Genomic DNA, 19,292 nt, shown 5'->3' with positions numbered 1-19,292 from the left:
AGGGTGCAGTGAGCAGAGATCGCACCACTGCACTCCAGCCTGGTGACAAAGAGAGACTCCTTCTCAAAAAAAAAAAAAAAGTGGAATACAAAGAGAGATCACCAATTTCCCTAAAGTGACCTGGCCTGAGGGCCATTTGAAGCCAGGCAGCAGGGAAATGATCAAAAAGGAGTGACCCTCTCTTTTCACAGCCCCTTGAAAATGAGCCACCACCCTGAGCCTTGAATGAGGGAGAGACAGTGCTCCTGTGAATTCTTCAGAACAAATGACAAGCTCAAGTTTATAAGTTACCAATGTTTTGTAAAATTAAACCAAGAGTAAGAAGCAGCATTCATTAGCCAAAGGCGCTGAAGACATTACAAGGCAAGAGCTGGCCCGCAGGACTCCCTGGAGGGGACCGTCCACTGGCAGCAGGGAGTCTGCATGGCAGGGACAAAGGTCCTGGCAGCCCAGGGATGTAGAGGAGAGAAGCTGGTGGACAAGAAGTAGGTCCCAGCAGAAGGGAGCCTGGTTTAAGAATAGTTAACTAGAGGCTAAGCACTGTGGCTCACACCTGTAATCCCAGCATTTTGGGAGGCCGAGGTGGGCCAAGTGCTTGAGCCCAAGCGTTCAAGACCAGCCTAGGCAACAAAGCAAGACCCATCTCTTAAAAAGTTTTTAAAAAACAAAAATAAAAAATAAAAACAGGCCAGGTGCGATGGCTCACACCTGTAATCCCAGCACTTTGGGAGGCCGAGGTGAAGGATCACTTGAGGTCAGGAGTTCGAGACCAGCCTGGCCAACATAGTAAAACCCAGTCTCTACTAAAAATACAAAAAATTAGCCGGGCGTGGTGACAGGCGCCTGTAATCCCAGCTACTCGGGAGGCTGAGGCAGAAGGATCACTTGAACCCAGGAGGCGGAGGTTGCAGTGAGCCAAGATCACGCCACTGCACTCCAACCTGGACAACAGTGCGAGACTCCATCCCAAAATAATAATAATATAATAATAATAATAATAAAATAAAGAACAATAAACTAGTTCTGTCACTCATGGTTTAGAACTTGCTGGGAGAGAACTGTCTTTGCGCTGGGCTCGGTGGCTCACACCTGCAATCCCGGCACTTTGGGAGACTGAGATGGGACGATGGCTTGCATCCGGAAGTTTGAGACCAGCCTAGGCAACATGGATACCCATTTTGTAGAGACCGAAGATAAAAAATAAGCCAGGTGTGGTGGCACATGCCTGTGGTCTCAGCTACTCAGGGGGCTAAGGTGGGAGAACTGCTTGAGCCCAGGAGGTGGAGGCTGCAGTGAGCCATGATCATACCACTGCAATCAGCAAAAAAAAAAATCCAAAATTTTCTTTGGATACTTACAAACTGTTCTGCCTAATAAGTGAAAATGACCAGAGACCAAAATGAAAAATATATTAGGCCGAATTACACCAAATTGTCCACATCCCCCATTTTTGACCACCCTGCAATTAGGTGTTTTCAACCCAACGCATTTTGAACCCCCTGTGTATTTCGTTGTGTCTAGAAAATACCCATATGACCAACAGGAAAAATAAAATGTTCACTAAGAATGAGAAAATTCAAAGAGTGCAATTAGGCAACCTCTCAAATCCCAGTGATTTAAATAAGTCACAGGGAGTGCAGCCAGCCCTTCACAGCATCTTCCAGGATGGCCCCCACCCCAGGGCAAGTGTCACTGCTCCTGTGTTCCTGAGGCACTGGGGCCCCTACCCAAGGTCAGGCAGGGAACAAGTGTGGCTGGGACTGGGCTTCAAAATCCAAGCCGGGACACCCTGCTGGGCTATATTCCTCCCCAGTCTCATTTCCTGGTGTACCACGCAAAACTACTTCCATTTCCATCCGTCCCACCATGCACCCTCTTCCACATTTTGACACTGCTGGAATGCAGATGCATCTCACAGTTGGGGTCTGTCTTGATTCAACTGGGCACTCCTTTTTCTTGGCACTATATGAAACAGGGTGCCTCCCCAATGACAGTGCCTTTGATTTGATGAAATATCACAGCAGTGTTTAATACACAGGCTGTCATGAGGTAGAATGCCTGTGAGGTATCTGTGCAATGAGACATTCTGCAGCTGGGGGAAAGACTGAGGCAGGTCTGTATGCTGACTTGGGATGATCTGAGACATCTTAAGGGAAAAAGGAAGGTGCAGGGCTGGGCGAGGTGGCTCACTCCTGTAATCCCTGCAATTTGGGAGGCAGAGGCTGGAGGACTGCTTGAGCCCAGGAATTCCAGACCAGCCTGGACAATGCAGGAAGACCACGCCTCTATAAAAAATTTCAAAATTAAGGAAGGTGAAGAACAGTATACAGTTCTGTGCTCCTAAGTTAGAAAATAATGAACTTCTGCAGACACATGCTCCCATAGGCACAAACATCTCCAGAAGAGAAGTCATGATCCTGGAGCCCTGCCTGCCTCCAAGGGAGGGGAACTGGGAGTCGAGGGAAAGGAACAGCCTCTAATAACAAATGGGAAGCACTCGCTATCATCAACTACCCCTACTCCCACCCATTATGAAGAAGGAACTGAGACACAGATTAAAAAACCAGATTCCAGAAAAATAGCAGTTGCTCCAGGCTTGGTAGCTGGAATCACAAAAGGCACGCTGCCCTCCCCACCCACTCAGAGACCGGAGTCCCCATAACCCATCTATGTCCACCCCACGGAGGCAGAGATTTCCACCTGCTTTGAACACAGTTCTGCCCCCAGAACTCATGGTGGATACTCAGTAGATACTTGGGTAATGAAAGAGTGAGGCAGCCAAAGTCCAAGTGGCCCCAGGGCCAGGGCGCAGCAGGGCCCAGTGCAGACCCGGGCAGAGCACGCACTGAGCCCTGGTGCAAACTCGGGCAGAGCGGTGTTGGCTTCTGCAGTCCCTGGCCCAACATCTCAAGCCAGTATTTCTCAACTTGCTTTAACCCATGCCCCCCTTGGAACAAATTACAGCCTAATTCCCAAACCCTACACTAATATTCCTGTTTTTCAAAAATAAAGGGGGGAGGGGGCGGGGCAGGAGCCCATTCCATGACAAGCTTTTTTCTTTTTTGTTTCTTTTTGTTTTTGGAGACAGAGTCTTGCTTTGTTGCCAGACTGGAGTGCAGTGGCTCCCAGGTTTAAGCGATCCTCCTGCCTCAGCCTCCAGAGTAGCTGGAACTACAGGCACCCGCCACCACGCCCAGCTAATTTTTGTATTTTTAGTAGAGACAGGGTTTCACCATGTTGGCCAGGATGGTCTCGATCTCTTGACCTCATGATCTGCCTGCCTCGGTCTCCCCAAGTGCTGGGATTACAGGTGTGAGCCGCTGTGCCCGGCCTTCCATGACATGCTTTATCAGACATAGTTGTCCTCTCACAAATTTTAAATTTTTTTAATGCTGACTCTGAGTAAATGATGGTGGATTGGGGAAAAAAAAAAATCACAGATCTCCTAAGAGATACAGTGAATATATTAAAAAGGAAAATATGTCTCTCATATATAAAGATCTTGAGAGACTGTCACGTGAAGATGGCAGATTGCAGACTAAGATGTACAGCGTGGTATCATCTTTGTTTTCAAAGAGAGGGGTGGAGAGAACACAGATGGTCCCTCTGTGGAGAGAACCCGAATACATGAAGGACGGCACAGCCACACCACCAGGCCAGAAGCAGCTCTGGGAGGCTACTCCGGATGGGAATCAGGAGCACAGTCCCTGGAGCCACCCCAGCTGGGGCTCCAAGAGTGGCTCTGCCACCTGGACGAGCTCAGCCCTCCCAGTTCTCCCCTCCACCAGGGCCTGGGGCTAAGAGGTTGGTGGGCTGTGGGCACAGAGCACGGTGCACAGGGCTGGGTGAAGGGGAGGGTGCCGAAGACACTCGCAGGGGCAGGCCTACCCCACCTACCCTGGCTCCCACTGCCCACCCTACAGAGAGCTCCAGAAACCACAGGGATGCAGGAGGTTATCCGGGAGTAACTGGGGCTCGCCTGCTGCCTGACAACCCTCCGATCCAATTCTAACTGGACCAAAGTTGCAAGGTTGCAGCACTCGGAATTCCAGACGAAAAGCAAGGGCCTCTGTCCAGGATCCTTCTCAAGGGTTTGCAACATGGGGTCTGGGGCAAAGGGGAGCTCCCCCTGAAGCTGGGCCTCAAGTATCTTCTAGTCCCCAGAGGAGAGCCCCTGGGGAAACCACGACTGTAAAAATAACAGCACTGAGTGGTCAGCTCCAGACACCAGCTCGCTTGATTCTCAAGAGCACTGCAATTCTCAAGAGCCAGCATTTCTGCAGTGGGGACTGAGGCACCTGGAGGTGGAGTCACCTGTGAAGGTCACACAGCAGGGACGTGGCAGAGCTAGCACTCACCTGCGCACAGCCTACTCCTCCTTAGCACCATCCGCCTGTCCCTGAGCCTCAGCGAAGCTGCTGAAAGCTACGCGAGACTCAGGAGGGTAAAGCAGGGACCCTCTCTAGGGAAGGCTCATAGGACACCCAGCCAGGGAGCCCAGGGGCAAAGCGAAGGAAGAACTCTCCTCGGAAGCCATGATCTGTACCCGCCTTTCAGAGAGGGGCCCCCACCCCTGCCACTCAACAGCAGTCCCACCAACACCTTCCACTTGCAGAGGCTGGTACCACTGTGCGTTATGGTGGAGGACTCCTGTCGCCCTCCCAGCAACCCTGTGTAGTAGGTACTGCCATTCACTTCGTGCTAAAATGACAAGACCGAAGCACAGAGAGGCTCATCTGCCCACCAACAGAGGCCAGGGACACAACCCAGGCACTTCTACCTCCAAGAGCACTTCCCCCATTGGTATTTTCTGGAACCTTCTCATCCTCATTTGGGCTCAGGGCCAGGGGAGGGACATGGGGGAGCCACGTTCGCCATACCAACACTGGGAAGGGCACAGTACGGGGCGAGCATAAGCTCTGGGCCAGGAGCTGTGGGGCCATTGCCGCCCAATGTGCTGCCTGCCTTCCATACCAGCTGGGGACCTCACAGTGGGTGAGAGAACAGGCTCTGGGGGATGGCCTGGGCGTGGATCCCAGCTCTGCCCCTTCCTGCAGGCAACACTGGGCAGGTTGTATGCCCTTCCTGTGCCTCGGTGGGTGAGGCACTAGAGGGTCCTATCAGGGTGAAATGAGACACTGGACATAAAGTGCTGAGAGCGGTGCCCAGCACAGTGAGGTCTCAGAAGGCTGTCATGAGAGTTCACCCAGTCGGCCTGCAAATGTGGAGCGTTTCTGTGTACCAGGCTTGTTCAGGGCACTGAGGATGCAGCAGGGGACAAGCCCATCAGGGCTCCTGACCTGAAGGGGAAGACAAGTGTGTAGAAGCTCCAAGGTGAGGGCCAAGCAGGGAGACTCCTTCTCAGAGGGCAGTCAAGGGAGGCCTGAGGAGATGATGTTTAAACCAGGACCTGAACAATGGCCATCCCCAGTGCCTAGGACAGGCCCTTGGCACACAGCTGTGAAATAAATGAAATGCAGGGAAGGAGGCAGGGGACTGGATGAGAAAGGAACCCAGGCAGAGGGAACTGCGTGGCAAAGACCCCAGGGCAGGAGCAGGCTGGGGTGTCTGTGGAAGGCGCACAGGCGCTAGAATGGCTGCAGCCAACAGAGAGGAGTGGAGGAGATGAGGACAGGGAGGAGAGCATGCCCAGACCACTCCGGGCTCTACATGCCACCATGTTAGAGATCTGGGTCTTATCCTCAGCACCACAGGAAGTCACTGAAGGGTTTTAGTCAGGGGTGAACAGGCTCCAAATTTCTGTTTTAAGTCAGTAGCTGCTGTGTGGGCTACGGACTGGGGGCAGTGAGAGGAGACCCCAGCATCCTCCAGGAAAGAGATGCTGGTGGCAGAGAAGACAGAGGTAAGAAAGGTACCAGCACTGCATGTGCCAAAGGCTGCCATGGGCAGGCCCTGCGCCAGTGCCTTCACGTTTACTTCCTCCTCTGTGCCTCATGACAGCCAGGGAACTGAGCCCCACTGAGGGAGAGACATGGCAGCTGGCCTGAATCCAGGGCCTGGACCCCAGCCCTGGGCCATCCTGCGGGGCACCCCAGAGAGAAGCTCGGTGGAGTAGAGGTGGCAGGGCTGTCCTTCATGCACAAGCCCGTCCTCACCGCTTCAGGAGTGACGGCTGACTGTGGGGACTCTCCCCTAACCATCATCTCCCCGACCTGGAGGGGCATTTACAGCTGGAGGGCATCTGGGGCCCTCCCTGTGCGCAGATAGCCTGCCTTGTGAGGAGAAAATAAATTAATATATGTAAAGTCCTCCGAACAGGATCTAGCTCAGAGAATTTGTTTTAATTATTTTTTATTTATCCAACAAACATTTACTGAACACCCATTTGTGTGCCAGATACATACATAAATATAAATGTCCCACTTGGTGGACAGGTGCTGTGAAGAAAAGCACAGCTGGGGAAGGGCAAGACAGCGAAGGGAGGCAGGGCGGGATGCACCGGGGCGGTGGCACTGGGGCAGAGACCTCGTGCAGTCGGGGAGAGCTGTGATGGCATCTCAGGGAAGAAGGCCTTAGACAAACGCGACAGCAAGCGCTGAGGCCCTCGAGCAAGAGATGTGCTGGGCATGTTTAAGGAACAGCAAGGAGACACGTGGCTAAGTGAGGGTGCTTGTGGTAGGAAACGCTTCTGGAGAGGTCGCTGGATCATACAGGACTCTGCAGGACACAGCACAGACCTTGGAGTTTACTCTAAGTGGGACTGAAAGCCATTCAGAGTTCTAAGCAGAGAAAATACATGATAAGATTTACATCAAGGCCAGGCACGGTGGCTCACGCTTGTAATCCCAGCATTTTGGGAGGCCGAGGAGGGCGGATCACCTGAGGTCAGGAGTTCGAGACCAGCCTGACCAACGTGGAGAACCCCATCTCTACTAAAAATACAAAATGAGCTAGGCATGGTGGCACATGCCTGTCATCCCAGCTACTCAGGAGGCTGAGGTGTGAGAATCACTTCAATCCAGGAGGAAGATGTTGCAGTGAGCCAAGATCGTGCCATTGTACTCCAGCCTGAGCAACAAGAGTGAAACTCTGTCTAAAAAAAAAAGAAAGAAAGATTTACATCAAAAAGATCACACATGGCCAGGCACAGTGGCTCATGGCTGTAATCTTAGCACTCTGGGAGGTTAAGATGGGCGGATCACTTGAGCCCAGGAGTTCAAGACCAGCCTGAGCAACATGGTGAAACCCCATCTCTACTAAAAATACAAAAATTAGCCTGGTGTGGTGGCAGACGCCTGTAGTTCTAGCTACTAGGGAGGCTGGGATGGGAGGATCACCTAAATCTGGGAGATTGAGGCGTGGTGAGTCGTGATTCTGCCACTGCACTGCAGCCTGGGCAACAGAGACCCTGTCACAACAACAAAAAGATCATACTCACCTGATGCACTATTAAGTATTCTTGCCTGCCAAGACCAGGGGTCTGCAAACTTTTTCCATCAAGGACCAGAAAGCTGGGTGTGGTGGTTTGTGCCTATAATCCCAGCACTTTGGGAGGTCGAGGAGGGAGAATTGCTTGAGACCAGGAGTTCCAGACTGGCCTGGACAACATAGCAAGACACTGTCTCCACAAAGAAATTTAAAAATTAGCCAGGCATGGTGATGCACACCTATAGTCCCAGCTACTCGGGATCCTGAGGCATAAGGATGGGTTAAGCCCAGGAGTTTGAGGCCGTAGTGAGCTATGATTGCACCGCTGCACTCCAGCCTGGGCAACAGAGCAAGAACTTGTCTCTAAAAAAAAAGTTTTAAATTTAAAAAATTTTAATTAAAATTTTAAAAGGGCCAATAATTAAATTTTTTAGGCTTTGCAAGACAGTCTTTGTCACAACTGCTTAACTCAGCCATAGTAAGCCAAAAGCAGCCAGACTATTCATGAACAAATGGACATAGTCATGTTCCAATAAAACTTTATTTACAAAAATGGAAGGCAGGGCCATAGTTTGCCAACCCTGTTCCAGGCTTAATTCTAGTTTACAAGAAATACGGACATGGGGAACAAAAGTAAACAACACCAAAAGGCAATAATATGACACACTCAGAAGGTGTGACATTCTATAAGACAACTAGCCTGGCTTGTCAAAAAAATAAATAAATAAATAAATAATCAATGTCTTGGGGAGGAAAAAAAAAGACAAAGGGCTGAACTAGATTAAATAAAACAAGTCAAAGAGACATGTGTACCGTGAATGAATACTGGTTTGAAAACAACGTTCTAAAGGTTGCATATCCTTCAAAAGGTAACTCAAGAAATTCAAGTATGGCATGGATAAGGAGAAGTTACTAGTAAACAAAGATTATAATCATCTCAGGCGTGACAGCATCATGATTCTGTAGGAGAAAGTCCTTATTCTTAGGAGATGCCTGCTGAAACACTAAGAAGTGCCACTAAGTATGAATGCAAGTTCAAGTTCAGCATAAAACACAACCAGATGAAGCACACACGGTGAATGCTGAACTGCAGAGTCTAGGAGTGGGGCGCCTGGACGTCCATTCATTATACTATTCTTTCAACTTTTCTCCATGTGAAACACATCTGCAGGGAAGTGGGGGACAGGGAGGAGGGTCTCTCCAGCTGGAGAGGCAACCAGGAGCCCAGTGAGGAGGCGCTGCAGCACCTAGCCAACAAGCAGTCACCAACTGGCACCCACCTGCCCTGCAACCCCTGCCTCCCTCCCCAGGCTTAAGAGAGGCCAGCTGACATCAGCCTGTGTGGGCCAGGGCTGTGAGGACAGCATCAGTCAGCCAGGAGCAGAGTGGAGGGGGCCTCCCTCTTGCTGGGTTTCTGGTTCACCCCCTCCACCCACCCATAGTTAAGGTCAGAAATCCGGGACCTAGTCTCTTAGTCATTCCAGCAGTTTTCTCTTTGGCAACAGCAGCAGGTACCAAGAAGAAAAGGCAGGTGGGGCTCTCCAGCCTACAGAATCTTGGTAAAGGAAGGCATGTTGTCTTGTGAAAATGGAAACGAGACCACCTCTCCTGCCTACTAAAACACTTTGTCAGCTCCCTGCTCCCATTCCAGGCTTGCAAACTGTGCCAGGTACTGATGCATCAGCCGCTCCTATTTATCATCCCTCTGCATCGGGTAACTACCCTGGGACAAACCCCAATTTACTAAGCGCCTGCCAAGCCCTGTGGGGATCTCCACCTGGAGTCCAAGGCCTTGGCTGAGCTCTCCAGCTTCGAGCGCCTCCACTTCCCCTCTTCCAACACTCCTGGCCCCTTGGTTCTCTGGTGACACAGAACCCCCTGTGGTCCCTGGAATGCATAAGCTATTTCACCTCCAGGCCTTTGCATATGCTGTCCCTTCTGAACTTTTCTCCTTGCTATCTCCGTGGCGAACTCCTATCCAGTCTTCAAAACCCAGCCCAACACCCAGGACCTACACACCTACTGGTCTTGATCTGTTTTTACTGGCCATTCATGTTTTGGTCCATAGTTTTCAACTGAGTAGCACCTCAGCTGGCTTGAGATGGTAATTTTGTTCCCCTCAGTGGGGCAAGTATATTTTTTACCTTGGGAGGATGTGCAACAATAATTATAGTATAGATTATAGTAACAAGTCTCATGATATTGTGGGTTCCTGAGCTGTACTGTCCAAGAAGGTAGCCACTAGCCATATGTGGCTCTTTAAATCAATTAAAATAAACTAGAAGAAATCCATTCCTTGGTGGCTGTATCTCAAATGCCCAGTGGGCACAAGCAGTCAGCACAGGCAATCAGCACAGGTGCCTACTGGACAGTGCAGATACAGGGCATTTCCACAATGACCGGAAGTTTTCTTGGACGGCACGATTTTAGGGCTCTCCAGAGGGTCTCCTGCAACCTTACCCCATAGATAAGCTAGAAAACTGTTTCTCAAAGTGAGGCCCAAAAGGACAAAGTGGGAAAAAGAAACATTTCCCACTGATTACAAAGGGCAAAGCTCCTTAATCTATAAAGAGCTAATACATAAATAAGAAAAAGAACAACTACCCAACAGAAAAATAGACAATATAGACAGTTCAGAATAGGAACTCACATGGCCCTTGAGGGTCAAACTCATCCACAGAGAAAGAAAGGAAAGTTAAACACCCTGAGGTGCTGAATTTTTCCACTGCTCAGACTGGTACAAATCCAAATGTTTGAAAACACAAGGCCATGGGGGCACTCTCAGACATCGCCTAATGGAAACATCGCAAAACTACAAACTCATTTTCCCTGTGCCCTGGCAATCCTGCATCTAAGCACTCGTCACACAGGTCTACCTGTGCACACATCAAACGAGACAGACACGGCTATTTCACTGCAGCATTGCTTATAACGAGCCAAAGGCTGGAAACAACCCCAGTCATCACAATAAAGAATGGCTAAACACACTTGGGACACGCATGTCCAACTGTCCAAAAAAAAAAGAAAGCAAAACATGAAACAAAGCAGCTGCATCTCTCCATATATCAAGGCAAATCCCCCAAGGTACACTAAGGGAAAAATCAAGTCCAGAAGCATGTACAATGCTACCTTTTGTATTTAAGAAAAAAAAAAAAAAAAAGGCAGCCAGGCACAAACATCTCCCTCTGCTCTTCGAGGGCACCTAAGAACAGTAATTAACTGGGGGGCAGGAAGGTGGATGGAAAGGGCAGGATGGGGGAAGCTCCCACTAGACACCTCCTTATACTGTTTCAATTTTGAAATAGATGAGTCTTTATCATCTCTTCTGATTATTAAATTATCTTTTTAAAATGACTCTCTGGACCACCTGCCTCAAAATCAATAGAGATGCTCATTAAGAATGTAGTTCCTGCTGGGCAGGGTGGCTCACGCCTGTAATCCCAGCACTTTGGAGGACGAGGGAGATCACCTGAGGCCAGAAGTTCGAGACCAGTCTGGCCAACATGGCGAAACCTTGTCTCTACTAAAAATACAAAAATTAGCCAGGTGTGGTGGCATGTGCCTGTAATCCCAGCTACTTGGGAGGCTGAGGCAGGAGAATCACTTGAACCTGGGAGGCGGAGGTTGCAGTAAACTGAGATGGCACCACTACACTCCAGCCTGGGCAACAGAGCAAGACTCCGTCTCAAACAAAAAAAAAAAGAAAAGAAAAAGAAAAAAAAAGAGGGTCAGGTGTGGTGGCTTGCACCTGTAATCCCAGCACTTTGGGAGGCCGAGGCAGGTGGATCACCTGAGGTCAGGAGTTTGAGACCAGCCTGGCTAATATGGAGAAGCCCCTTTTCTACTAAAAATACAAAAACTAAGCCGGGCATGGTGGCACATGCCTGTAATCCCAGCTACTCAGGAGACTGAGGCAGGAAAATCGCTTGAACCCAGGATGTGGAGGTTGCAGTGAGCCAAGATCGTGCCACTGCATTCCAACTTGGGCAACAAGAGCAAAACTCCATTTCAAAAAAAAAAAAAAAAAAAGAATGTAGATCCCTGACCCTGGGCAGATCTCCAGGTAGTCACAGGTCTTGAGGCAAGGCCCAGCGGTCTGGACATTTCAAGAGCTCTGCCTGTGATTCCGATGCACCCGCAAGTCAGAGGGCAGAGTAGGGTCTTCAGACTAAGAACCCCAGCTCTTCTCAGCCCCAGCTGGGGAGACCCCCCCCACCAGAAGTGCAGACAGGAAACCCCTATGTAGGATCCCAGGGAAAATCTCTCCATCTGTACCTTTTCTCCTCACACCAGGCTTGCTCCCTCTCAAGGGCAGCCACACAGAGGCCCAGACTCACCTCTCATCTGGAGAATCCACATGGAAGGTCCTCTCGATGACTGTGGTCCACTGCAGGCAGCGTATGACAAAGGTGTTGGGTCGCGGCCTCTCGGTCTTCATCAGCTGGCATTCTGCAGGCAGAGGGAACAGATAGCAGGGGGCTGAGGGGATAGCCCTGCCAACCTGCAGCCCAAAGTGCCCGAGCCACCTCCCACAGGCCCAGCCCCATGCTAGATGGTGCTGGGGACACTCTAGGGATTGACACAGCCCTGGTCCTGTTCTCACAGGGCTCAGGGTCTAGTGTGTGTGTGGAAGGAGAGAAGCCCACCAGAGAGTGATGGCTCCATAGACAGGGCCGCGATGGGGACAAGCCTAGAGGTGTGCAGAAGCTCAGAGGTAGCATCCAACCCAGCCTGGTGGGTGGGGGGACTTCCCAGAGGAAACAGCTTCTCTGAACTAAGCCCTGAAGGAAAAGGGAACTTAGAGGGTACACAGAGAACAGATGCTCAGAGGTGAGAGGTGACAGGAGGTTCAACATCCTCAAGGGGTGGCCAATTCTGCTCCAAGAGTGAGGAGGGGTGAGAGACAGGCCTGGAGAGGTGGGCTGGGGCCACCCGGGCAGGGCTTTGGAGGCCATGGGAAAGAATCTGGACTTTGTCCTCAGGGCAGCAGGGAGCCACAGAAGGCTTTAGATAGGGAAGGGACACGAACAGACTGAGACTGATCCCTCTGGCTGCCATGTAGAGGGTGAGACTGGAGGTTGGAAGGCCAGGGAGGTGGGGAGCCAGCTAGGGAGGATGCGGCCACACCAGAGTGGAGCCCCGCAGACAGGCCATGGGGAGAGGGCACTGAGGACCAGGTCCAGGCCTCTTGGCCTGCCGTCCCTGAGACAGAGACAAGAATAGAAAGCTGGGAGAGGCCTGAAGGTCAAGTTGGGATGTGGCACATATGAGGGACCTTGAAGACACTTGGGGAGATGTGTCCAAGGAGCAGCCTGGGACAGGCCGGGAGTTCTAGTGAGACACTGAGGTTGGGAACAGATGTGTCAGGGTCACCAGCACACGTGGAGAGCAACCAGGAAAAGGCTTCATGCAGAGCAGCGTGGGACGGGGACTGGGTTCCAGAGCATGGCAGGAGAGGATGGTGGTCTGAGCTAAGGCACTGGCGGTGGAGATGGGGGTGCCTCTGTAATGTTCTTAGCAGGCAGAACAACAGGACATGGTGACCCATCAGGTCAGCAAGGAAGGAAAGCAGCGGAAGGGGGCAAGGATATGGTCAGGACCGTATTCTCCAAGGCTCGGTCAAGAGCTTGGGGCTTGTGAAACTTCACTGCCAGGGTCTGGCTGGAAGACATCCCTTTGTGTATCACGGAGGGACAGAGGACGCGAGGCCAGCCCTGTGACCGGCTGAGTGGGAAGCTGTGACCCCTCTACGTCCGAGGGACAGAGGATGGAGACTGTTACCAAAGCACAAGATGGGAGGCACCTGCCACCAGCTGGGGACCCCAAGGCCTGGCCGACAGAAGCTGGAACCACAAGGAGGCAATGCATGGGGCTGGGTGTGGGCAAGTGCCCTGGCTTCTCCTTCCCTCCCACTCTGCATCGCCCCATAGGACAGCCCCGCCTGGCCAGCTAACAAGGAGGGGAGAGCAGGGGAAGGGCGAAAACAGATCCAAGGGCAAGCAGGCCCAGGACAGGCCCACGGCTCAATGAACAAGTCCCACAAGCCCCTAAGACCCGCCAGCCATCCTGTGAGCACCAGAACACTGACCCACTCATCCCAAGACACACCTGCTACAGAGAAGTTGTTTAAGGGGGGTAGGGTCTGATCAGGGGCCTCGGGCCTCTCCTTGTACCCAATGAAGGAGCCGTCGCTCTTCAGCAGGAAGTACCGTGGCCTCCAGGTCTTGATGTATTCACCTGAAATGAGGCAGGAGGGGAGGGAGAGAGGTTAGGACAAGGTTGAGCGATGTCCCAGGTAGGCGGCAGGAGGCCCAGTGTGATGGTGACTCACAAGGGGTACCACGGGGCAGGGAGGTGCGGGGGACACACGAGAATGCCTCTCCCGGAGAAGCCCTCCAGGTGGCCCCTGCTGACGCAGGCTGGGGCACTGGGCTGAGCCCGGGTGATCCACAGGTCATGCCTGGCAGGAAGGCGCTAGCAGCAGTGCCCTGGGGCACCAGTTGCCTCAGTGTGTGGCCAGGAACAAGCTGTCTGTGCCAGCTCCTGGCCTAGTCCCAGGGGAGGCCCAGGCTTCCAAACACACATGCCCGGTGGCCCTGTAAGGCCAAATCCCATGGGCTGGGATTCACCAATACAGCTGTGCAGGTAGCTCAAAAGCCAAAACACTTCTGTGCCAGGCGGGGTGGCACTGCTACCACACTCTCCCAGCGCCCCTTGACTCCTTCCAACTGTTCTTCAGCCATGAATATCCAAGCACCCTACACACACATACACACACACACACACACACACACACACACACACACACGAACCCACTCAGAGAGTTGCTAAGGATTAAAAGGAGATGGTGAAACATATCCACACAGAAACTTACACAAATGTTCGCAACAGCATTATTCATAATAGCCATCAAGTGGAAACAACCCTAATGTCCATCAACAGCAAATGAACAAAATGTAGCAGATTCATACAACGGAAAACTATTCAGTCATAAAAAGAAACGAAGTACTGAGACATGCTGCCATGTGGAGGAACGTAACTTATGCTAAGTGAAAGAAGCCAGTCACAAAGGGACCACATATCATTAGGACTCCATTTATATAAAATGCCCAGAACAGGCAAATCTATAGAGATGAAAAGTAGGGCCTGGCACGGTGGCGCACACCTGTAATCCCAGCACTTTGGGAGGCCGAGGCGAGCAGATCACCTGGGGTCGGGAGTTGGAGACCAGCCTGACCAACATGGAGAAACCCCATCTCTACTAAAAATACAAAATTAGCCAGGCATGGTGGTGCATGCCTGTAATCCCAGCTACTTGGGAGGCTGAGGCAGGAGACTCCTTGAACCCGGGAGGCAGAGGTTGCCGTGAGCCGAGATCACACCATTGCACTCCAGCCTGGGCAACAAGAGGGAAACTCCATCTCAAAAAAAAAAAAAAAACAAAAAAACCTGAGTATGGTGATGGATGCACAACTCTGAATATACTAAAAGCAACTGAACCGTATACTTTAAACGGATGAATCATGTAGTACATCAATTTTACCTCAACATGGCTATTAAAGACCAGTACAGTGGCTCCCACCTGTAAAATCCTAGCACTTTGGGAGGCTGAGGCAGGCTTAAGTCTGGAGTTTGAGACCAGCCTGGGCAACATAGTGAGATCCGGTCTCCACAAAAAAAATGTTTTTTAATTAGCCAGGAGTGGTGGCGGGTGCCTGAAGTCCCAGCTACTCAGGAGGTCAAAATGAGAGAATCACCTGAGCCCAAGAAATTGAAGCTATGATGGTGCCACTGAAGTCCAGCCCAGTGACAGAGCAAGACCATCGCTCTTAAAAAAAAAAATGCATTTATAAAAGCCTCCAAAAAAAATACTTAACCAAGGGGGTGAAGGGCTTGTATACTACAAAACATTGTTTAAAGAAATTAGAGATCTACATAAATGCAAAGACAACCTATGTTCATGGATTAGAAGACAATATTGTTAAGATGGCAATACTACCCAAAGCAATATACAGATTCAACGCAAACCCTATCAAAATTCCAACAGGCTTTTTCTTTTTTCAGAAATAGAAAAGCCAATCCTCACATTCACATGGAATTTCAAAGGGCCCCAAAGAGCCAAAATAATATTGAAAAAGAAGAATAAAGTTAAATACTTTCCAATTTCAAAATTTACTATACAAAGCTATAGTAATCAAAACAGTACAGTTTATATAGGACAGACATACAGACCAATGGAAGAGAATTCAGAGCCAAAAAATAAACCCAAATATCTACATTCAACTGATTTTCAACACAGGTGCCAAGATCATTCAATGGGGAAAGAATAGTTTCTTCAACAAAGAGACTATATTTTTTCAAAACGAAAGAAAACCTAGGAGAAAAAATATCCTTACAATTTTTTTTGTTAATTTAAATACTGTTCCTTGCAGAGCAGGGAACAGTGACCTACAGGCAATGTGCCCAGAGTAGCCTATCCTCACGATCTTATCCCTATTTTGCAGATGAAGAAACTGAGGCAACTGGATATCCACATTCAAAAGAATGGAGTTGGACCCCTACTTCACACTATAAACCATATACAAAAATAAACTCAAAATGAATTGACCTGAATATAAGAGCTAAAACTAAAAAAAAGTCTAAGAATACATATGAGTAAATCTCATTACTTTGAATTTGGCAATGAATTCTTAGATGACACCAAATGCACAAGCAACAAAAACAAAAACTTAAAGTGAACTCATCAAAATTAAAAAGCTTTGTGCATGAAAGGTCACTGTCAAGAAAGTAAAAAGATAACCTACAGAATGGGTGGAAATACTTGGAAATCTAACAAGGGTCTATTAACCAGAACACATAAAGAACTCTTACAATGCAACAACAAAAAGACAAACTGCCTGATTTTAAAATGAGCAAAGGACTCAAATAGACATTCCTCCAAAGATACACAAATGGTCAACAGAAAGATGAAAAGATGTTCAGCATCATTAGTCTTCTGGCAAACATAAATCAAAATCACAATGAAGGCCGGGCGCGGTAGCTCACACCTGTAATTCCAGCACTTTGGGAGGTCGAGGCAGATGGATCACTTGAGGTCAGGAGTTCAAAACCAGCCTGGCCAACATAGTCAAACCCCATCTCTACTAAAAATACAAAAATTAGCCGGGCGTGGTGGCACATGCCTATAGTCCCAGTGCTTGGGAGGCTGAGGCCTGAGAATCATGTGAACCCAGGAGGCGGAGGTTACAGTGAGCTGAGATCATGCCACTTTACTCCAGCCTGGGAGACAGAGCAAGACTCTGTCTCAAAAAAACAAAACAAAACAAAACAAAAAAACAGGCCGGGCGCGGTGGCTCACACTTGTAATCCCAGCACTTTGGGAGGCCGAGGCGGGAGGATCACGAGGTCAGGAGATCGAGACCAAGGTGAAACCCCGTCTCTACTAAAAATACAAAAAATTAGCCGGGCGTGGTGGCGGACGCCTGTAGTCCCAGCTACTCGGAGAGGCTGAGGCAGGAGAATGGCGTGAACCCGGGAGGCGGAGCTTGCAGTGAGCCGAGATCACGCCACTGCACTCCAGCCTGGGTGACAGAGCGGGACTCCGTCTCAAAAAAAAAAAACAAAAAAACAAAAAAACAAAAAAACCCACACACACAATGAGTTACAACTTTACATGCCCAAGGACGGCTGTAATGAAAAAAAACAAGTGTTGGCAAGGATATAAACTGACACCCTCATGCACTGCTGGTGGGAATGTAAAATGGTGCAGCTGCTTCTTCAAAAAGTTAAATATAGAATGTATCACCCCGAGGCCAGGCACGGTGGCTCACGCCTGTAATCCCAGCACTTTGGGAGGCTGAGGTGGGCGGATCACAAGGTCAAGAGATAGAGACCATCCTGGCCAATATGGTGAAACCCCGTCTCTACTAAAAATATAAAAATTAGCCAGGTGTAGTGGCGCACGCCTGTAGTCCCAGCTACTCAGGAGGCTGAGGCAGGAGAATCACTTGAACCCGGGGGGCAGAGGTTGCAGTGAACCGAGATCACGCCACTGCACTCCAGCCTGGTGACAGAGTGAGACTCCATCTCAAAAAAAAAAAAAAAAAAAAAAGAATATATCACCCCAATGTCCATCAACAAATGAACAGATAATAAAATGTGATACATCTACTACATAGAGATTATTCATCCATAAGAAGGAATGACATATTGATACACGCTACAACATAGAGGAACCTCAAAAACATTAAGCTTAGCCAAGTGTGGTGGCATCTGCCTGTAGTCCCAGCTACTCTGGAGGCTGAGGCAGGAGGATCACTTGAGACCAGGAGGTTGAGGCTGCAGTGAGCCATGAGCCAAGGTCCCACCACTGCACTGCAGCCTGGGCGACAGCCCAAGACTCTGACTCAAAACAAAACAAAAAACCATGTTGCTAAGTTAAAGAAGCCAGTCACAAAAGGCCACATATTATATGATTCCATTTACACGAAATGTCCAGAGTAGGTAAATTCATAGAGACAGAAAGTAAACTGGTGGTTAGCAGACACCAGGAGACAGGGGGTGCTATGAATTGAATTGTCCCCCAAAGTTCATGTGTTGGAAACTTGATCCCCAATGCAGCCTCATGGGAGGTATTTGGGTCAAGGGAGCACCACCCTCATGAATGGATTAATGACATTATCACAGAGTGGGTTCCTTATAAAAGGACGAGTTCGGCCGGGCGCAGTGGTTCACGCCTGTAATCCCAGCACTTTGGGAGGCCAAGGCAGGTGGATCACCTGAGGTCAAGAGTTCAAGACCAGCCTGGCCAACATGGTGAAACCCCGTCTCTACTCATACTACAAAAATTAGCCAAGCATGCTGGCACATGCCTGTAATCCCAGCTACTCGGGAGGCTGAAGCAGGAGAATTCCTTGAACCAAGGAGGCAGAGGTTGCAGTGAGCCGAGATCACGCCATTGCACTCCAGCCTGGGCGACAGAGCGAGACTCCATCGCAAAAAAACAAAACAAAACAAGACTGTCTTGTTCTCTCTCACCCTTCCCCTTTCACCATGGGACGTGCAACAAGAAGATGCCAACCCTGAATCTCGGACTTCCCTACCTCCAGAACAGTGAGAAATAGTTTCTGTTCATTATAAATTACCAGTCTCGGGTAATGTGTTATAGCAGCACAGAATGAACTAAGACATAGGGTACAAAAACTGACTGCTTAATGGGTACAAAGTTTTATTTTGGGGTAATGAAAAGGTTCTGAAACTAGATAGAGGCAGTGGTTACACAACATTGTGATATACTAAAGGCCAATGAATCATACACTTCAAAATGGTTAATCTCACGTTATGTAAATTTCATCCCCATTTTTTTTTTTTTAAAGGATAAAAACTAAAAAAAAACCTCATCTGCGTTACTGGAGGTTAGGAGAGTGGCAACTGCTTGGGAGGAGCACAAGAGCTTCCGGGGACTGTCTTACTCTATTTCTTGAACCGTACACTGGGATTGGGGTGAGTTTATTATCTAGGCATTTATCTGTGGCCTTTCATACTTTGGTAACAAGCTAAGAAAAGAAACCTAAAAGCTGAACACAGTGGCTCACGACTGTAATCCCAGCACTTTGGGAGGCCAATACAGGAGATTCACTTGAGGCTAGGGGTTCAAGACCCGCCTGGGCAATATAGCAAGACCCCATCTCTACGAGAAAAAAAAAAAAAAAGACAAAAAAACAGGTAGAAGGAAAAATATCCTCACAATTGTATTCCTATTTTGCGAATGGGGAAACTGAGTCACAGAGAGGTCCTATTACGTTGCCCAAGCTTCCCAGCTGTTACCTGGGAGAGCCAGAATTGGAAAGCACAGCCCACATCTTGACTACTACACCGTATGCCTCTAAACCGGCAGATGGGGC

The 19,292-nt window shown here is 49.5% G+C and overlaps 1 protein-coding gene across 14 annotated transcripts in view; it reads right to left on the bottom strand.

Annotated features, from left to right (window-relative positions):
• The window catches only part of AKT2 (AKT serine/threonine kinase 2), a 53,500-nt gene that overhangs the window by 11,025 nt on the left and 23,183 nt on the right, over positions 1–19,292 (bottom strand). For all 14 annotated transcript variants that reach the window (XM_055250034.2, XM_063620996.1, XM_063620997.1 and 11 more), the window contains 2 exons: positions 13,498–13,626; positions 11,727–11,838 (listed from right to left, as the gene is read on the bottom strand). In XM_055250034.2, coding sequence (XP_055106009.1) covers positions 11,727–11,838; positions 13,498–13,626 — 241 coding nt within the window. The remainder of the gene's footprint in view (positions 1–11,726; positions 11,839–13,497; positions 13,627–19,292) is intronic.

The sequence above is a fragment of the Symphalangus syndactylus genome, chromosome 17 (genome assembly GCF_028878055.3).
Source record: "Symphalangus syndactylus isolate Jambi chromosome 17, NHGRI_mSymSyn1-v2.1_pri, whole genome shotgun sequence".
NCBI classification, from domain to species: domain Eukaryota; kingdom Metazoa; phylum Chordata; class Mammalia; order Primates; family Hylobatidae; genus Symphalangus; species Symphalangus syndactylus.
Note: the sequence above shows the minus strand (reverse complement) of the source record. Positions and strands in the feature narration are given on the sequence as shown.